General features: G+C 41.6%; 2 protein-coding genes across 3 annotated transcripts in view; one reads left to right on the plus strand and one right to left on the minus strand.

The window, feature by feature from the left end:
- Positions 1–684: 684 nt before the first annotated feature.
- Positions 685–2,404, minus strand: LOC108275856 (5-hydroxytryptamine receptor 1B). Its single transcript, XM_017486901.3, has one exon. It carries the CDS (start codon positions 1,958–1,960, stop codon positions 800–802), a length of 1,161 nt encoding a protein of 386 aa, XP_017342390.1. The 5' UTR covers positions 1,961–2,404; the 3' UTR covers positions 685–799.
- A 7,115-nt stretch (positions 2,405–9,519) lies between these two features.
- The window catches only part of mei4 (meiosis-specific, MEI4 homolog (S. cerevisiae)), a 51,064-nt gene continuing 39,724 nt past the window's right edge, over positions 9,520–20,859 (plus strand). The window contains exons 1-3 of one of the 2 annotated variants that reach the window (XM_017485098.3): positions 9,520–9,940; positions 10,149–10,382; positions 17,919–18,424. In XM_017485098.3, the coding sequence (XP_017340587.1) occupies positions 9,907–9,940; positions 10,149–10,382; positions 17,919–18,424 (774 nt within the window). In that variant the 5' untranslated portion in view covers positions 9,520–9,906. Of the gene's footprint in view, positions 9,941–10,148; positions 10,383–11,685; positions 11,937–17,918; positions 18,425–20,859 lie in introns of those variants that run through there. The other variant, XM_017485115.2, reaches the window with a different exon arrangement.

Raw genomic sequence — 20,859 nt, forward strand, 5'->3', positions numbered from 1 at the left:
TTGGTTTATATTATATACTTATAGTAATTTTTGACAAAAGAAGAACCTACAGTATTGAAGTCAATACTGGTTGCGATGGACTTTAACAGGAAACATGGCGAGCACATCACACAAGACAATGTTACCAAACTTATTAACAAGTTCAAAAAGACTGGAAGTGTTGCGGACTGACCGAGAAGTGGACGTCCACGAACATCCAATGACGAAGGAACAACCGACGTGGTGCTGGCATGAGTAGTCCCCTATGTATGGAGACTTTTGGGACACCCGGTATATTTACTCAATAAATTATCGTAGTTGAATAACAGCCGAATAATAAGTTGAGACTTTAAAGGGGGTTAAAATGTTTCTTCAGATGGAAACTTTAACCCAAAGAGCGCCATCAAAAAGCACAGTGTTCGATCTTTGATTCTAATATTTTTCACACCACTGTATAAGGCTTGATGCTGACAGAAACTCCAGGTGGTGTGTTTTACACTAAAAGCTAGAACACTGGTGTGAATATGAACAAAGCCACAGAGACACTTTAAAATCCATAGCATTTAAGTGTACCTATCTGATGGCTACATTTAAGATAAATGCTCAATGATTTTGCACTCTTTGTTGAAATATATATATATATATATATATATATATATATATATATATATATATATATATATATATATGTGCTATGGAGAGGGATACCAGCGTTGTGATTGTAGTCATAGTCTAATGTTATATTCTCATTGTTTTCCACATTGATTGGGCCTTTGAAAATCAGACTGGCCACTTCACATGCTTTCTTGTTCCAAAGTCCTCAAGATCGGCAACAGTTAAAGCGCATAAGTTTATGGAAAGCCTGTTTGAAATCCTCATTGGACATGGTGTAAATAATAGGGTTGATGAGCGAGTTCAGGTAGCCGAGCCACGTGAACAAGTCGAAAAGCTCGGGGTAAAATGTGCACGAGGGGCAGATAGGCACGAGTAACGCATAAATGAAGAAAGGCAGCCAGCACACAATGTAGGCCCCGAGTATAATCCCTAAAGTTTTTGTTGCCTTCCTTTCCCGAGCCGCAGAGATGCGCTTCTTCTCCAGAAGCGCGTCTGACATGGTGACTTTCACCTGACTGTTTGCTGGGACAGAGGCTGTACCATCGTACGACGTCAACTCAGTTGTGCCATACGTGAGCGACGTAGTGGATGCCACCGAGCCAGGCGAGTGTGTGATCAAATGGGCGGATGTGAGTCTTTTGCCAGGCTTTTGGGGCGACTGTTTCAAGATCCGTTTCCGGGCCTCTACGTAAATCCTACCGTAGAGCACCACTAGCAGCAGCGTGGGGATGTAGAAGGCGCCGAAAGTGGAGTAGATGGTGTAGAAGACGTGGTCTTGGTTGACGTGGCAGCTGGTGACCTCTTCGTCCGCCTTGACCTGGCGCCAGAAGAAGGGTGGCACCGAGATGGATATGGCGATGACCCAGGCACCGGCAATCATGCCGGCTGCACGGCCACGCGTGCGCCTTGCAGAGTACCCCACGGCGTCCGTGATGGCCCAGTAGCGGTCAAGTGCAATCACGCATAAGTGAAGAATTGATGCTGTGCAGCACGTGATGTCTGATGACAACCACAGGTCACATGCCACCTGACCCAGCGTCCACGTTTGGCTGATGGTGTACGCAGCACTCACAGGCATCACCAACACAGACACGAGCAGGTCAGTGACAGCCAGCGAGCCGATCAAAAGGTTGGCAGGTGTGTGCAGCTTCTGGGATTGATATATGGTGGCAATGACGAACGCATTGGACAGCGCAGTAGCGCACGTCAGAAGAGACAGAATCACAGCCGCGCTCGTCTGCGCAAATACGCTCGCGCTCTTTTCCGCCGTCTCACCCGTGTAATTCGAGTCCGTGGAGTTGGACGAAAGGTTCAGTAGCTCTCCATACGCCACGGGGGTCGCCTTGAAGGCATCAGAGCGCTCCATCGTGTGCCGGTGGAGCAGTTTTTCAAAACGTGCGTGCGCTCATCCTCTGCGTTTCTTGCGTGTCATCTTGAAAAGAGTTCTCCTCGCTCTCATTGCATGGCACACGCATATAAATAAAATAATAATAATAATAACAATAATAATAATAATAATAATAATAATAATAATAATAATAATAATAATAATAAAGTAACTTCGAGGATTTCCTTCACTTTCTGTGCTGTGCTGCTATATGATATGGTATTCCGTTCCACTGGCAAAGACAAAATGACACATTAGAAAATGCATTTTTTCATGCATCCCGGCCTTCTCAAGTTGTTTATGTTCCATGCGTAAAAGAGTCGCCTTGTGCGTGTCGACCGCCCTGCAAAGCACACCTTTCTTCATCCTGTTCGTCTTGAATTCCGTGAAGCATAGCGCTGTGTGTCCTGGTCCACTTCAGAAGTTCTAATGATGCTCCCGGAGCCGCGCGCTCTGCTTTATGCGCTCGCCGCGCGCGCGCTCTGGCCATGCGCATGCACGCTGGGGGCGCTCACTCTCAGTCGCAGTCTGTCATCCACCACTTATACATCTCAATTCTCTCAATACCTATACAATGCACGCGCATAGGATGTTGAGATCACTTATGTTTTAAGGAATGCAAAGTTTTAAGAGAGAGAGAGAGAGAGAGAGAGAGAGAGAGAGAGAGAGAGATTGCATGACAGACAAGTGCACGAACGACTGTTTTCTACATTAAATATCAGATATCAGACAGTGCAATGCAATGCAATTCAAATATAAAATGAAATAAGTGTCACGTTATTATGAGAATATACGCTATACGTATATATTCTCATAATAATGTATTTATTTGTTTGTAACGAATATATTTGTGGACCATCACGCACATATGGGCTTCTTCCCCAAAGTTTAAAGCGCACAATTGTATAAAATGTCTTTGTGTGGCTGTAGAATTATAATTTTGCTTCACTGAATCTAAGAACCCCAAACTTGTTAAAGCATGCCAATGCGCCTGTACACAATGCCAGCTCCATGAAGACATGGTTGGTCAAGGTTGGAGTGGAAGAACTCAAATGACCTTTGGGAACACCTTTGGGATGAACTGGAATGACGACTGTGCCTCAAGCCTTCTCGCCGGACATCAGTGCCTGACCTTACTAATGCTCTTCTGGTTGAATGATCCCAAATCCCCACAACCACGCTCCAAAGTCTAGTGGAAAGCCTTCCCAGAAGAGAGGTGGTTATTAGAACAGTAATGAGGGACTAAATCTGAAATGGGATGTTCAACAAGCACATCACATATGTGTGATGCTGAGGTGTCCGTATACTTTTGGACATACAGTGTATCAAGAACAAAATAGAAATAATTGACGTAATTAAAAAGCCCTTGGCACAAACTGACAACTGATTCAAATGCTTAGCATAGATATAAGGAGTGTTTTGACAGATATTTGAATATTTAAATATGAATAAATTTCAGACAGGTGGCAGGTAGTAATCACTCTAATCACTTCAAATCTCACTAACAGCATGCAATATTTCTGGGAATAGCTTGACCACACTTCCTGTACTTGCTGTGAATCAGTGCACGGTGGAGAAAAAGGGGTTCCTCAAGGCGTCATTGGGTTGTTCTGAGATTCTAACTGATTTCTACTTTCTAACATTTGAGAGTGACAGATCGAAACTTTCATTTCACATCATGGTCCGACTCTGCCGTACTTCCACTCTCCAGACCGGAGCAGAAACGAATGGGTTTTGTCTTCATGAGTCTTGCTTGCTTTCAAGGTTCCTTTCTCGTGTTAGGAAGGGGTTTTGGCTTCACTTATCAGCTTCACGGATTTAGACAATGAAATGCTTTGTCACAAAAAGCGATATACATGCTGAAATGGAAAAAAATCATGTGTACAATGTTAGGATGTATGAAAAGTCAGCATTTTCAAGGAATTAGCATTAGGTATATATACAATTGCTAGGAGATAAGAAAAACTCCATCCTGAAACACATTAAATATATTTATATTGAAATTTATGACTCTGGTACTAATTTTTGTTGGTTGATACTGTTCTTTCCTTAAGAACTTAGCTTGACATCTGTGTGCTAGATGTCACGGGGGGACATTGCTAACCATCTTCTATACCGCTTATCCTTCTTCAGGGTCACGGAGAACCTGGAGCCTATCCAGGGAGCACTGGGGACATGGTTGGGTACACCATGGGCAGGGTGCCAATCAGCCTAACATGCATGGAGGAAACCGGAGTACCCGGAGGAAACCCCTGCACGGGGAGAACATGAAATCTCCGCACACACAGGGCTGCAGTGGGAATCAAACCCCCAAGCCTGGAGGTGTGAGGCGAACGTGCTAACCACTAAGCCACCGTGCATAGGTTTAATAGGAGAGAAAATTCAACACATGCAAACAAATGATAACAGTAAGGTTTCACTTTAAGCATGGGCTGAGTCGAGTTTCCCAGATGCGTTAGATGGTAGAGCAGGCCTCACATTGAACATTATCTCTGATATAGTTAAGATGATCTTTTAGGAAACTCTGTCCTGTTTGAGCAGAGTGTACAGATGAGGAGGGAAGACTAAGTGACTAAAGCGTCACTGCATCGCACTCTTTAGTTCAGTAGAGGGACAGGAAGAGCTAATTCCTGTCAGGTCCGGACAGTCAAATGAGGGTAAAGTTGGAAACAGTAAAAGACAGTCCCTCCTGGATTCTGCAATCGCAGAAATGAATGCAAAATCATACAAACTCTACAATTTTTTGAGGAGCTTGCAATTGTTCTAAATTACCGAAGATTTTCCGCAGATTTGGGCAAAGTCGTGTCATGTGACGTCATCACAAAGTGCATTCAGTCAAACTTCTTCGATTCACATGCGTCGAACATGAGTACAGCTAAAGGTCTCATTTACCAACAAACATCACTGTGAAATACCGTGCGAAACAGTTCCGCGCAGTTGCAATTTCACCAATTCAAGTAGTTTTTCACAAATAATAAAAAAAAAGCAGAAACAATTTTGAAAAAAGCAGCGGCAAAATCAAGCATTTTTGGTCACAACATTCGCAAATAAACCTCATCTGAATCCTGTACAGACTGACAATAGTAAATAGACCAACATATGGATGAAAGGAGTTCACTTGGAATTTCATTACAAATCAATCATGGACGTCATTAAAGATCACAATATTTTGTTCAGGTATGATTTTTCCTTTAAGGCCTTTCAGTTTCTATTGATATGTCAGACCAGCTGCCTCCTGATTGGGTCAATATGTGACCATGTTTAAAAGAAATAAAACATGTATATACTGCCTGCTATATGCACAATAAAAAAAAAGATGGCAGATGAAAAATATGTCATGTAATATATTTAGTTTATCCTCCTATAACCTGTATTAAACTATGGGATGTCTGAAGATATGCTGAAACTTAAAATTATTTTAGTTTCAAATAATGATAATGATAATGAGTCTTTATTTATCGCATATACATATGCACAGTGAAATTCTTTCATTCGCATACCCCAGCATGTCAGGAAGTTGGGGTCAGAGCGTAGGGTCAGCCATGATAGAGGGTTAAGGTGTTGCTCAAGGGCCCAACAGTGGCAGCTTGGCAGAGCTAGGGCTTGAACCTCCGACCTTCTGATCAGTTAAATAATACAAATACATGTGAGCCTTGCATCTCACAGGTAAAAGGCTGCACAGTTAATAGTTTAAAATGTATCAAAATAACATAATATATCCTGTTTTGGGTTTTCCTGTTATCACTGACCCATGTAGATTGAGCTTAAACCTTTATTACTACAAGTTAACCTTCTTCAAATAGCTAAACTACTATCATTTTAATATCATTCAGATTTTCATAGTAATGCCTTAAATTCACCTTATATAAGTTTAACAAACAAAGCCATGAAGGACATCTCATTAGTCCTTACATTAATATGGAACTGCGGTGAAGCAAGACCATTTTTTCAAGAATTATTCATCATCCTTATTTAATCATTACTTTCATCACCTACATATGCAGATTTATATTCTCTGTGCCCTTGGATAAGGGAGCTGACTGACTGCAGCTGATGATACCAACCTTTAACATATTGAGAAACACTGGCACAATTTCATCCATCTTATCCTACACAGGGACACAGGGGAGGATAGAGTTAGTCCAAGAGAACTCGGGGCACAAGCAGGGGACACCTGGGTTTTTTTGGGGGTTTTTTCTGGCTGTCAACCCCAGCCCCTCCCATTCCATTGATTATGTGGTCATAATCCAGGGAGACACCATGGATGGGGTGCCAACCCATCGCAGGGCACAATCGCACACCCATTCACACACTACAGACAATTTGGAAACGCCAATCGGCCTACAACGCATGTCTCTGGGCGTGTATGGGGGAGGAAACCCGTGAAGCAAGGGAAGAACATGCAAATGCCACGAGATTCGAACCCCCAGCCCCCATGTTGTCAAGGCAAAACATGCTAACCACTAAGCCACCGTGCCCCTGGCGCTATTTCACACATCTTCATTATAACTTCCTCTCATGTCTCCGAAGTGTTTCTCATGTACATTGCACGAGTGCCCACAAATGATACTTTCAATCATGGTACACCTGACAGCAGCAAGAATAATGTAGTTGAAGCAATTTCCTTCATATTTAGCTAGTAGTGGTGAAACAGTCTGACGATTCAGATCAATGCATTGATTTTAGGCAAGACAACAGTTTAAATGAATCGAGGCTATATTCAAACATCGATATTAGCTCCTATTAACTCTGGTACTGAAAATAATCCTTCTCGACACCATTATCATTTGTGAATTTAATGCTAGGGCTAACCCAGATTCTGAACAAACTTAAGCACATCTTGATTGGAAGCTACTAAATTGAATCATATCATATTTTAGCAGATTCAGCAGATACTATCATCAAATATCAAATTGTTGTCTGGCAGCCTGAGGTTTACACTCCTGCTAGCTAGTTGAGTAAAGTATTAAAGCTGCCATGTATATGCACATTCAGCAGTCAGGTATATCTGTCAGCATTCAGCAGATTCAGCAATTATAATAGCAAATCTATCTCGAAGCTCAAATCGAATGTTACATTTTTCAAACTATAGTTTTTAGATAATTAGTTCCTAACAGATAATATAAGTCATCCAGGATTTATAACTTTACATTACTCGTTCATACAAACAACACAAATAAGAAACATTTGAGGGAAAGAGAAATGCCAGTTGAAAAAGACCGAAGTACATGATGTATAAATTATGTGGGTGTATTATTTAGGACATAGCAGTCCCTATAGGAAAATGTGTTTTTGAGTAAAACACGCATTGCGGACTAATCTTGGACACTTTGGTAGATTAATGATCCAATTACATTGTGCTTAGCTGTGATACTTGATCTTTGTTACTTTCAATGGACCAACCACAGCCAGCTATCTTTCCATACCAATGTGCGAGGCTGCTACAAGCACATTTTTCTCATTTTTAATATCATTTCATGGAGAGAATCTATATTAGAATACACACACACACACACACACACACACACACCTACACATTTATGCAGTTATTATCTAACAGAATGGGGAAACAATGTGATCTGAGTGACTTTGGCATGGTTGTTGGTGCCAGACAGGCAGGTTTGAGTATATCAGAGACTGCCGATCTCCTGGGACTTTCCCCTACAACAATCTGTAGAGTTTATACAGAATGGTACGATAAACAACAACAACAACAACAACAACAATAACAACCACCACCACCATTGAACGAGTGCCAGCGGAGACATCTTGAGAGGTCAGAGGTCAGTTCATTTTGAATGATGTGACTCAGGAATAATGAGTTGTCTCAGAGAGTGATTAGTTTATTTGATGTTGGCCGAACATGCGCAACATCCTTTCATTTGTTTGTAACATGAAAACCGGAGAGTCTCTATACATGAAATAGAAATGATTAGTTCACCTCTCGAGTGTTTTGCTCCGAGTCGTTCCTTGTTTTGTCACTTGAAGTAGGGACTCCGGAGGTGAACTAATCATTTCTGTTTCCTGTACAAAGCTTATGCGTCTGCCACGTGACAAAAGAATGAACGATTCGGACCAGAAGACCCAGCTGAGTGGTGAATTAATAATTTTTGCTTCTCATAATTTGTCCTTGGCTGCATTATCATTTAATTCCTTATTTGGAATATGATCAAAGCTTGCGTAAGTAGACGTGTTGGAGGAATTTGACTTGAAAATTTAACATTTTCATTTAATTCTGAGGGCGCATGGTGACTTAGTGGTTAGTATGTTCGCTTTACAACTCCAGGGTTGGGGGTTCAATTCCCTCCAAGGCCCTGTGTGTGTGGAGTTTGCGTGTTCTCCCTTTGCCGTAGAGGTTTCCTCCAGGTACTCTGGTCCCCCCCCGAGTTGAAAGACATCCATGGTAGGGTGATTGGCATGTCCAAAGTGTGTGTAGTGTATGAATGGGTGTTTGTATGTGATTGTGCCCTGCGATGGGTTGGCACCCTGTCAGGGTGTACCCTGCCTTGTGCCCCATGCTCCCTGGAATAGGCTCCAGGTTCCCTGTGACCCTGTAGGATAAGCGGTATAGCAAATGGATGGAATTGAATTCTGCTCGAATGAATGAAATGACTTGAATAAAGATTCATTCGTTTTGCTGACCGAGATTCATAGTCAGACTCAGATTCCAAGTCATTAAAATGATCTGATCTTCCCATCATTAATGATCAGACTGGTTCAAGTTAACGGGAAGGGCACAGTAACCCCCCCCCCCCCCCCCCCCCAAAAAAAAAACACTCTTTACAACCGTGGTGAGCAGAAAAGCATCTCAGAATGTACAACAGGTTGAATGTTCAGGTGGATGAGCTACAGCAGCAGATGAACACATCAGGATGACAAAAACAGGAATCTGAGGTTAAATTGGACACCCAAACTGGACAGTTGAATTTTGGGAGAAAAAAAAAATCTTATATAGTGAAGGGAAGTCCGGATCATTTTACTGACTCTTTGAATCTTGTTCAGCAAAATAAACAAATATTTTTTCAAGTCATTTCGTTCATTTCAGCAGAATATAATTAAAATATTACATGCTATATTCCCCAACACATCTAGTACTTCAGCAAACGTTGATCACATTTGGAATGAAAAATAAACTATAGGTTAAAGCAACCAAGGCTGAATTATGAGAAACAGAAATGATTAATTAATTTCTGCGCTGGTATTCAGGCTATACAGTCTGTTAGTTCACTTCACCTCCAGATCCGAGTCACATTTGTCACGTCTGCTCCCCGGAAACAGAAATTATTCGTTCACTTCTCGAGTCTTCGGGTTTGAGTCGTTTGTTGATTATGTCACAGCCCCATAGGCTGAACGCATTGGGACTGTGACGTGACGAACGAACGACTCGAACCCGAAGACCCGAGACATGAACCAATCAATTCTGTATCCTGTATATGGGGATGTTGCATCACATGTACGGTCAACACAAACTGAACGAATCACTCTCTGAGACAACTCCCGAGTCATATAAAGATTCATGAACTAGTCTTATAGTCATCTTGAGGTTCATGACGCAGTTCAGAATATCCGAAGGTGTAAAAAAAAACAAAAAACGCAGATCTGGCAACACGACCCAAATTCTACACGTACAATACTATACTTTACTAAACAGTTTGTCCAAACAGACCCGTAGTTTGGTTACTCTAAACGGCATATCGTACAATTTTTTTATTTTTATTTTTAATTTGAATTGTTAGTAATGTAGCACTAGGGTTCAACTGGCGCGCGAGGTGCTCACGTGAAGAGACGCTCGAGCACGTTCACGTCGGTTTCCTGACGTGTAAATATGTAGTATTAATACTACACAGCGTGAGGGGAGGATTTATTTATAATATTATCGTATAGCAGCGCTTGTATAGGCTGGTTATTACGCTGAAGATCACAAAATGGCCAATTATGGCTCTACAAAATGGCGTGAAGGTATAACGCGGATGCTAGCTAACCTGACTAGAAGCAAACATCTGCCACGAATACGAACTGCTAAAGAAATAAACGCACCTGACATGACATTGGTTGTAAATTGTGATTGTTTCGTTATATTTGAGAGATGTAGATTTGCATACCACTCATCAATGATACTGAATGTTTATTTTTGTTTTGGATAAATGTTTTTTTTTTTTTTTTTTAGCATGGCACATCAGAAGAGCTAAACTCGGCGTAGCCCTCGCCGTTATAAAGAGCAAGCCTGCTGGGAAGAGCGCTCGGGAACATGCGGAATATTTGGCCGCTAAACTCAAACAGCAGGAGGAAAACTGGAAAAGTAAAGCAGAAGATCTTAAAGAAGAAGTTTTACGTCTGAAACAGGACCTGTTGCTGACTAAACTGCTGAGCAAGCAGAGAAATGGCGCCGAGACAGCGCAGGGTGAGTGCTGTACTGTTCATGTGGAACATTTATAAACATGGAACATTTAAAGGAAAAGTCCACCCTTAAGCACGTTCAGTGTGCTTGTATTGTGATATTTGTGATGTGTTTAGTGAATATGGTTCTACTTTGTTTGTTGAAGCTGTATTTTCATTATTCCTGTGAGAATTTCGCTGTGCTGCGATGACGTCACACGGGGACATTTCTGGTGCAGTTATGTTGCGTTCACAACTGGGACGTAGTGGTGTTTTTAAACGATTCTTCTAAGTGAACGAATCGTTCTCGTTCGCTTAAATGATTCTTCTAAGTGAACGGATCGTTCTCGTTCGCTTAAATGATTCTTCTAAGTGAACGAATCGTTCTCGTTCACTTAACTGATTCTTCTAAGTGAATGAATCGTTCTCGTTCGCTTAAATGATTCTTCTAAGTGAACGGATCGTTCTCGTTCGCTTAAATGATTCTTCTAAGTGAACGAATCGTTCTCGTTCTTATTAACTGATTCTTCTAAGTGAACGAATCGTTCTCGTTCATGTCTTGTCGTAATTACGAGAGTCTGACTTCATGTCTTCGTAGAACTTGTAATATCTTGTAAACTAGGAATTTTCGGAGAGCGGCGGCTTCAGAAGTAAAATGTAGTTAAGTCGTTATCTCGTAATATTTCTGTGTACTAATTCGTTGACTTATTAATGACTGAATGATGCACGATTAATCTGAATACAAACGAAAGACATACAGTTAGATCTGCTACAACTATTCGATAAAATCGATTATGAAAATTGTTGTCAACGAATCTCATTATGGATTAGTTGGTCTGCACGTGGTACGTTTACTCACTACGTTACTTCTGTTCCGAGACTTGGTGTTGAGTCTGAACTGCCGAGTGGTACTGATCCTGTACGAACTGGGACATCTGCACGAACAGTGCATTTGAAAAGTGTGTAGCACTAAAACAAGCCTCGTGTTGTTCATTGCATAATCCACTATACACAAACGTGTAAAATTGTCTAGCTAATTTTTAAAATTATTGTAGCATTGAAATCTACTTCATACACGTATGTAAAAATGTAAATTTAATTCGTGACCACTCTCTCAGAACTAGCCTACACTGACTGAAATGTCTTTCTTGAAAATAAATTCACCAAACCTTCTCTTTGTGGATTGGATGCCAATTGTAATAAATCGTACTACTAAAACTACTACTAAAACTTGTCTCTTGAAGACGTGGTGTTTTTAAATGAACGTATTGATTGAATGAAACAGTGACCTTACTCATAACGTCTGAAAATATTTACTTACAGAAAGGGTCAGTGAACGCATCTGAATGAATCTTTTTGGTGAAAGGAATCAAACGATTCAAGTCACTGGGAAGACACTTCTGCATAATAATCAAACCAGCGTGTCTGCTTGCTGTAATGTCAACGGCGTGGTTTTACACCCGGTGTCTGCACGAGTTCGCAAAAATGAACGCCAGGGACGTTCGTCAAGTATGCAGGAACACTTGCAAGGATCTTTTTAAAAGCTGGAGAAAGGTATCATACACGAACAACTACGACGGTAAGAAAAATGCCTAGTAATAGAAACGAACACCCAAGCTAAGGTTAGCCCAGCACTGTGACTTTATTGTAAGACTGAAAACAACAAACGTTATACGTTGCTGTCTTGCAGCACTGCCGAATATAAACGATGCTAGTAGAGGCGCCAGATTTGAAAAATTCCTCTCTTGGTCCAGACGTTGGTTAAAAGGCCAAGAATGCAATGCAGCGATACAACACTGGTTTACAGCAGACACTTGCTTCTGCTAGTTAGCGATCTGTGAGAGGTATTAGCATGAAGGTTGAAGCTTTAGAAGCTGATCGGTTTGAGCAGAGTGTACAGATGAGGTGGTGAGAGAACCGAACAGACTAAAGGATTAAAGCGCCGCTGCATCACTCTCTTTAGCCAGAGATGACTAAATGACACCGGCATCACTATCATCACGTAGTTGAACATCATTATGAGAACCGTTAACCGAAGTATGACAATGAAAGAAGTTCATAAAAAGTCAGAATTTCATTGTAAGTTTCTTCTTTTAACATGGAGTAATGTTAACCAAAACACCGGCCAAAAGAGACCATACACTTACACACACACACACTTGTCATTAAGCTTATTTACTGCACAAAGGGCAAAATAGCGATCATGGTATTCATCAAACCTTTAAAAACACACAAGACAGTTGTGTTGCATTTTCCTTTCATTTTCATGGCTCTGATCTCTGACCAGGCGTTACTTGTAATGCTCAGTGACACTGACATGGTGGAGTGTGTGTGTGTGTGTGTGTGTGTGTGGTGCTGGTGTGAGTGTATCAGGTGCAGCAGTGTTGGTGAGAGTATTTTTTTTAAACACCACAGTGTCATTACTAGGTCCAGAAACAAACCACCGACCTACAGCATGCTGTAGTCAGAAACGGACTGTGATTAAGCTGAGAGGATGATTAACACTCACGCCACATGTTGGAGGGGAAAAAAAGATGAGTCATGCAGTAATATCTGATCAGCATTGCTGGACCCTTTCCCAGCCTAGAGGGGGGATAAGAAATTACAGTGCCCGCCACTAATATTGGCACCCTTGGTAAATATGAGTAAAAAAGGCTGTGAAAAATTCTTTATTGTTTAACCCTTTGATCTTTTGTTCAAACAAAAAATTCACAAAATTACTCTGCTCTCATAAACACAGGTTTATCCAAAAATATATATATATTTGTTAAATATAGGTGTGTAACAATTATTGGTATCTTTTTAGTCAGTACTTTGTGCTACCTCCCTTTCCCAAATTTCCAGGCCACACTGGTGGACTCTCCTCTTCAGTTCACCCCACAGGTTTTCAATGGGGTTCAGGTCAGGGGACTGGGATGGTCATGGCAGAACCTTGATTTTGTGGTCTGTAAATAATTTTTGTGTTGATTTTGATGTATGTTTTGGATCATTGTCCTGCTGGAAGATCCAACCATGGCCTATTTTAAGCCTTCTGACAGAGACAGTCACGTTTTCATTTAATATCTGTTGATACTTGATAGAGTCCATGATGCCATGTATCATAACACAATGTCCAGGTCAAAACAGCAAAACAGCCCCAAAACCTTAAAGATCCACCTCCATATTTAACCGTGGTCATGAGGTACTTTTCCATATGGCTACCTCTCTGTGTGCACCAAAACCACCTCTGGTGTTTATTACCAAAAAGCTCTATTTTGGTTTCATCTGACCATAGAACCCGATCCCATTTGAAGCTCCAGTAGTGTCTGGCAACCTGAAGACGCTCGAGTTTGTTTTTGGATGAGATTAGAGACTTTTTTCGAAGGAGACTTCGGATTGTAGTTTTGGAGACTTTCTGACCCCAAGACATAACTAACTTCTGCAATTCTCCAGCTGTGATCCTTGGAGATTATTTGGTCACTCCTTTAGAACCATCGTCTTCACAGTGTGTTGAGACAATATAGACACACGTCCAATTCCAGGTCAATTCATAACATTTCCAGTTGACTGGAACTTCTTAATTATTGCCCTGATGGTGGAAATGGGCATTTTCAATGCTTGTGCTATTTTCTTATGGCCACTTCCCATTTTGTGAAGCTCAACAACCTTTTGCTGCACATCAGTTATATTCCTTGGTCTTCCCCATTGTTGTGACTGATTTGGCCTCTGTTACCTCATATTTATACCCTTGTGAAACAAGAAGTCATGGAAGAACAAGTTCCTGTGCCTAGTCACACAGGTGTACAAAAAAAAAAAGTAAAAATCAATAAGAATATACTTTAAATCTATTTTTCCTCATATGAATTCTTAGAGGTGCCAAGAATTGTGGCGCACACATATTTAACAAAAACCTGTGTTTTAAATTGTTGGAGAATTTTTGTGATTTTTTTTTTTTTTTGGACAAATGTCAAAAGGTTAAACAGTAAAGACCATTTTTTCACAGCCTTCTTTGCTCATATTTACCAAGTGTACCAATATTAGTGGAGGGCACTGTACACTTAACAGCAGATCAGACTACAGTAAGTAACTGTACACTTACATAATGACTTATGTGATGGGGATATTAAATGCAGTAGTAAAAAAACAAAACAAGTACAACAGGCAACCAAACTATTTCTCGTATTGAAAGGAAACATAACCTCAGTGAAAAAGAATAACAGAGACCACTTCGGTCAAAGTACCTTTTCAGACAGATTTTACTACGGTGCAAAACAATACGGTAATGTCTTCAGGATTTAAAAGTGCAATCAATGTCAAGGTAAGTTAGTTTTACGTTTTTTGTTAACATTTTTAAAAATTGTTTTGGATTTTATTCTGTATACAGCTGAGGAACGGGAAATTGTTTGTGAAGTCCTAACACATGCATATACTTCTGCAACGCACTGTACCAGACAATGCCCTTAATACAATATACAAATACAGATAAATATAAGACACAGATGCAGTAAATATAATTAAGGACATTAAATACAAGAAATTGGATCCCCCCCCACACACACATGCACAAGACTGCATCTTTACCATAAATGTGAATCTATGTCTTTGTTGTGCTCTGTGTGTGAAATATCTAAGAGCTCTGAGGAATGTGGGCACTCACTACTCACTTGAGGATGATCAGATATTTTCCTGCCTGTTTGATGAATGCGTATTCACAGATTCTCTTTTAAGAGGGAACCTACTTGCACTTTCAGTTATGAAAAGCTTGAATAGAACGTTGGACTCGCTCGTCATTTTCACGTCGTCTATTGATTTCTGTACGTTCCGTTAGAGCCGTGTCGATATACCAGAAATATTTTTTACTCCCTGTGTTGTGTAGCTGATTTAGGAAAAAAAATGCCTTTTTATCCCAAAATTTTGTAAAAAGACTAGGTGATGTTCGGTAAGCCTGGACGCTGTAGCTTCTGATTCCCCTCGTTTGTTGATAGGACTAGATCTCGATGGGGTCTTCTGCTGTTTCAACCCGTCTGCCTCGAGATTTGACGTGTTATGTTCTGAGATGTTTTTCAGCTGAGCAAGTTTGTAATAAGTGGTTATTTGAGTAACTGTAGAGTTCCTGTCAGCTCGAACCCTTCTAGACATTCTTCTCTGATGTTTCTCGTCAACAGTGTAATTTCTGCCAGCAGAAATTACTAGTTTTTGTATTTTGGATCATTCTGTGTAGATTCTGGCGACTGCTAGGAGATCAACAGTTTCTGAGATACTCAAACAGCCCTCAGGCACCATCATCCATACCATAGTCAAAGTCACTGAGATCACAATCTCCATTCTAATGTTTGACGTGACCATTAAATGAAGCTCTTGGCCATGTGATTGGCTGATTGGATAATTGCATGAATGGACCGGAGTACAGGCATTGGCACCTGGGCAATGGAGCAAGCAGCGTACCTGCACCCTGTAAACTTTCTGAGAATCAAGGGATTGTAAATCCATACTTAAACCTTAGGAATATGACTTTTTGCAGATTTATTCAAAATCAAACACTGAATTCTCTCGTTTAGATAAGTCTTCAGACCCTTCATTCAGTACTTTGTAGATGCACTTTTGGAAGCAATTACAGCTTTGAGTCTTCTTGGGTGAGTTTCTACAAGATTTGCATGCCTGGATTTGGGCAGTTTCTCCAATTCTTCTTGGCAGATCCAGTCAAGCGTAATCAAATTGAATGAATGGGGAAGGTCTGTGAACGGTCATCTTCAGGTTTCTCCACAGATGTTCTGTGGGGTTCAAGTCTGGGTTTTGGCTGGGCCACTGAAGGACATTCGGAGATTTGTCTAAAAGCCATGCCCACATTGTTTTGGCTATATGCTTTAAGTCTTGTCATGATGCACCTTTGCCCTAGTCTAAAGTAGTATGCACTCTCAAGGAAGTTTTCTTCTAGGAACACTCTGTAGGCTGCCTTTGTCCTTCCCCCAGTTCTAACCAGTCTCCCTGTCCCTGCCACTGACCAGCAGCCCCAGAGCATGATCCTGCCATCACCATGCTTCACTGTAGCCAGACTGTAGCTAAGTTATTAGTCAGTCAAAGAGGAGTACCTGCTGTCTCCTTACATAGCAGCAGTCCCATTTTTGTCTCATCAGACCAGAGAATTATTATTTTTTTTACTTTTGCTTCTTTAAGTGCCTGCCATATGCCTTTTACTCAGATGTAGCTTAGTTGATGGAATATTTCTGAGGTGTTTTTTGCTCCGGCAGGTTCTCCTATCTCTGTAGAAGGCTTCTAAAGCTCTCTTCGAGTGATCGTCGGGTTCTTGGTCATCTCCCAGTCCAAGGCCCTTTAGCCGATTACAGTTGTCCTGGTGGCTCCAAACTAACTCCGCTGCACAATGATCAAACACTTCTGAGATTATTCAAAGCTTTAGAAATGATTGCCCAGATCTATCTCCACGCTATTTGATCACGGCGGTCTAGGGAGAGTTCCTTGGACTTTGACAGTTAATTGTGGGGTCTTTCTAACTGAATTTCCCCACTGGGAGGCTCCAGTATAGTTCTAGAGAAACCTCAAGAACTGCTAGCATTAGCATTTTAGTCTGTTTATTTATTTTATTAATTACACATTAACAAGCTCAAGAATGCTTTCAAAGTCATGACTGTAAATAAACATAAGTTATTACCTGTAGCTGAGCTCATTATAAAATGTAAATAAAATTATATAAACTATGCACACAAGTGCTTTTATATTGAACAGCAGTGGAGACGCTTATTGAGTTCTTGTATAACATAGCACACTGACATCCCATCCACTACGTTTGTGTGGATAAATCTCCCCAGTGCACTCCGACACCTGGTCCTTCAGGAGGAAGATAAATGATGAGGAACATGGTAATACGATGGTAATGACTTAACAAGAGTGTTTACTTTGTAAAGGACTTTAGTCTTTTATTCACTGTTGTCCTAGTGTTGTTAATTTCAACATTTGCTCTGTAATGGATAGCCGTGTATGTGGTAGTTCACCATCTTCACTTAGCATCTGTATAATTCTGTTTCTCGTATGTATACACGTTATATAAATAATGTACATGTGATAAGGAGTTCTGAAGAATAAACAAATTAGTGTAACACTACATGAATAATTCAATAAATAACAATGTTATAATTTAGAGCCATATGCAGTTTATATTAATATTCTGTTTAAGATTCTGTAGGTCTAGCACGGTTCCTATTTGCGCCTTTGGCACAACAAATAAAACCAAATTTATGCAGTAAACTATAAAAATAAAATAAACAATAACATAAGTGGTAACGGGAAGTAACTTGTTTCACGGCTGTAATGATACTGCAAATTTCACTCACTATGATCTATGTGGATGTGTCTTTAGCCCCTCTGTTGAAATTTTACCATTTAGCTTTAATTTTATGCAAATTGTAAGCAGCATTATGTACCCCAAAAAAAATAAATATTGGCTATCATGGTAATTATATTGCTTTTGTTTTTTTAAACTGTTCCCCAGCTGGCATCAAGCACAATAAAACTATACTATGTTCAGTATGTACAATAATCTGATCACCAGACCTTGGTCTTCTTCCAGGGGATGATGTTGTAAAGCTCTTCTCCCAGGATCTCACAGAGGCTCAGCTTTCAGAAAACGACTCGGGCTGCGACACCCAGACCCTTTCCCTAACGCCTGATCCTGCCGACGCCGTCCTCTCCTCTACAGTCCCTCCATATTCCATCCGGCCCGGCCACTCATCCTTCCACAGAGACACCCGGGAGTGTGCACTCTCCAAACACATGCGCTTCTTGCAGAACCTGAGTGCGTTACGTGGCTCGGGGAGGAATACACAGATGGACAGAGGGGATGCGGTGATGGAGGACACAGCACTTAGCATGATTAAATCTGTGGTGGAGGCCCACCGAGAAGCTGGAGCAGGAAGATTAGGAGACGTTTCTCAGCTGGATCGCTTCCTCCAGGCGTCACGCCTGGTGGCGCAGGCCCTGGAGAAGGTACTCTGCAAGCAGGACGTTTATGAGAAAGCGGAAGAGATGCTCGAGCAGCTGCTCGAGCTGCTGCTTAACAATAGTCAGCTTAATAAGGTAGGTGACGATCTAGCTTTGTTTTGCGTACTTGTATTTATGTGGTATGCATCTGTGTGGCACCCTGAGAAACCTCATACTTCGAAATTTCATCATTTTCTATGATGTGTAACAGGCATTCGATACGGTTATTAGTATTTGTCTAATACTGTGCTCATTTACTCATTGGTCTGAGAGCATCAGATGTGTGATTTGACGCATTGCTTACAATGTCTCAGGTGTTTCACATTTTAAGCATTAAATTCATAAGCATGAGAGCAACAGTGTACAATGATGGAGGGCACAAGATAAATTTTTTTCCTGCTACATGGCTTCTCATACTATTTCTGTGTTAATGACCTGCAGCTCCTCTTATTCTCCCCTCATCATTTTAGATTTCATATTTCGACTCATTATCTCACCATGTACAGCAGAATTCTCATCATGCATGTCGGCTCAACACCTGAAAATGAAACCCAGCATGATTAAGCTGAAATACACTGATCAGCCATAACATTAAATCCACCTGCCTAATATTGTGTAGTTCCTCTTTGTGCCGCCAAAACAGCTCTGACCCATCGAGGCATGGATTCTACATGACTTCTGAAGGTGTGCTGTGGTATCTGGCACCAAGACGTTAGCAGCAGATCCTTTAAGTTCTGTAAGTTGTGAGATGTGGCCTCAGTGGATCGGACTTGTTTGTCCAGAACATACCACAGACGCTCGATCGGATTGAGATCTGGGGAATTTGGAGGCCGAGTCAACACCTCGAACTCTTTGTCATGTTCCTCAAACTGATGCACAAAAAGTGCATCCCGGTGCCGTCGCTTACCTGAGGAAGCGATGTACACACACCTGGCCGTCCACATGATGTAAAAGAAAACGTGCTTCATCAGAACAGGCTACCTTCTTCCATTGCTCCATGACCCAATTCTGATGCTCACAGGCATGCTGCGATAGTCTGTGTTACCGGTGTGATTATATCACTTGCCCATCGCAGCATCGACTCCACTGTCGTTTTGCTTTTTTTATAATAATAAAAATCATTTAGTTCAGTTAGCGAACGGACGTTACAATTAAAAACTGAACATGTCTTCTCAATTCAGCATGAGTCGGAGTCGCAGCACAGATTCATTTAGCGCGAGTGAGGGTGAGGCGAGCCGACTGACGGGGAGGGTGAGCCGAGCCGACTGATATGGGGGGGGGGGGGGCGAGGCGAGCCGACTGACGAGGGGGGAGCGAGGCGAGCCGACTGACGGGCGGGGAGCGAGGCGAGCCGACTGACGAGGGGGGAGCGAGGCGAGCCGACTGACGGGCGGGGAGCGAGGCGAGCCGACTGACGGGCGGGGAGCGAGGCGAGCCGACTGACGGGGGGGAGCGAGGCGAGCCGACTGACGGGGGGGGGCGAGGCGAGCCGACTGACAAGACGATGGCAGAGGATTTGGTTTCAAGGCGAAATGTAAAAGTGCCTATTTGGTAATATTTTGGATTTAAACCCAATGTTAATAGGGAACTTGCAAACATTAATGAGGCAAACTGTAAACTTTGTCTGATGAATTGCCGCTAATTCCGAAACGAAAGTGAACTGCACACGGGCATTGGACAACCAACTATCATGCGCTGTTCATGTTGCTAGCCTGGCTCGGCCATGTAGCTCTTTCCTTTACAACATCCAACCATTTATCCAACCCTGTGGCCTTTAAGAATTGGACTACTGCAACTCACTCTGGGCTGGTTTTCCACAACATGTCTTCCTACTTTTTCTGATCCAAAATGTGGATGGACATTTTGTTGACAAGTTCTATGACATCACCCCAGTGCTGCATTTACACCACTGGCATTACCTGCTGTTCCTTCTTTCCCCCGGATATAGAATGAAGTGAAAACAGACCAACTCTGCATACCTGAAGCTAGTGGTCAAATGTTCTGGACCCCGTTGTCCTGTACCCCAACAATGTTCTGTATCCTGTTCTCTTTGAGCAACAAGCCTTGCTTCATTTAGGTGGAAAAACCTTAAGACTCAAGAAAGGCATGTGCCAAGACACTTCTCTGAGTTTGGTACCCAGGTGTTGGAATGAACTTCCCTGGCTTTCCAAACAGCTGAGTCAGTGGCTGCCTTCAAACGAAGACTGATAACACATCGCTTCACTAAGCACTGGCATATATTATCCCCATGTGTGAGCTCCAGAACAGGTTTTAACAGTTGGGACAGAAAATCTTTGATGCTTGTGTTATTGCAACGATTTATTGCAATAAAGTCCCAGTGACTTACAGTCTCCTAATATGAAAGCGTATTTTAGCATATCAACACACAATCTGCTTGAACTTGTGATGTGTAACAGAATTTTAACTTGTGTTATCCAATACACAAGTTTAGAGGTGGACAAATCGGTAGCAGATCTCATGTCCAGGCTATTCATATTTTTGTACATGGTTGCCTGATGGACACGTGAGCT

Source organism: Ictalurus punctatus, chromosome 2 (assembly GCF_001660625.3).
Source record: "Ictalurus punctatus breed USDA103 chromosome 2, Coco_2.0, whole genome shotgun sequence".
Classification (NCBI taxonomy): domain Eukaryota; kingdom Metazoa; phylum Chordata; class Actinopteri; order Siluriformes; family Ictaluridae; genus Ictalurus; species Ictalurus punctatus.

Excerpts from the sequence above, each read along its gene's own strand:
- LOC108275856 (XM_017486901.3), bottom strand. The coding sequence starts at position 1,960 with ATGGAGCGCTCTGATGCCTTCAAGGCGACCCCCGTGGCGTATGGAGAG.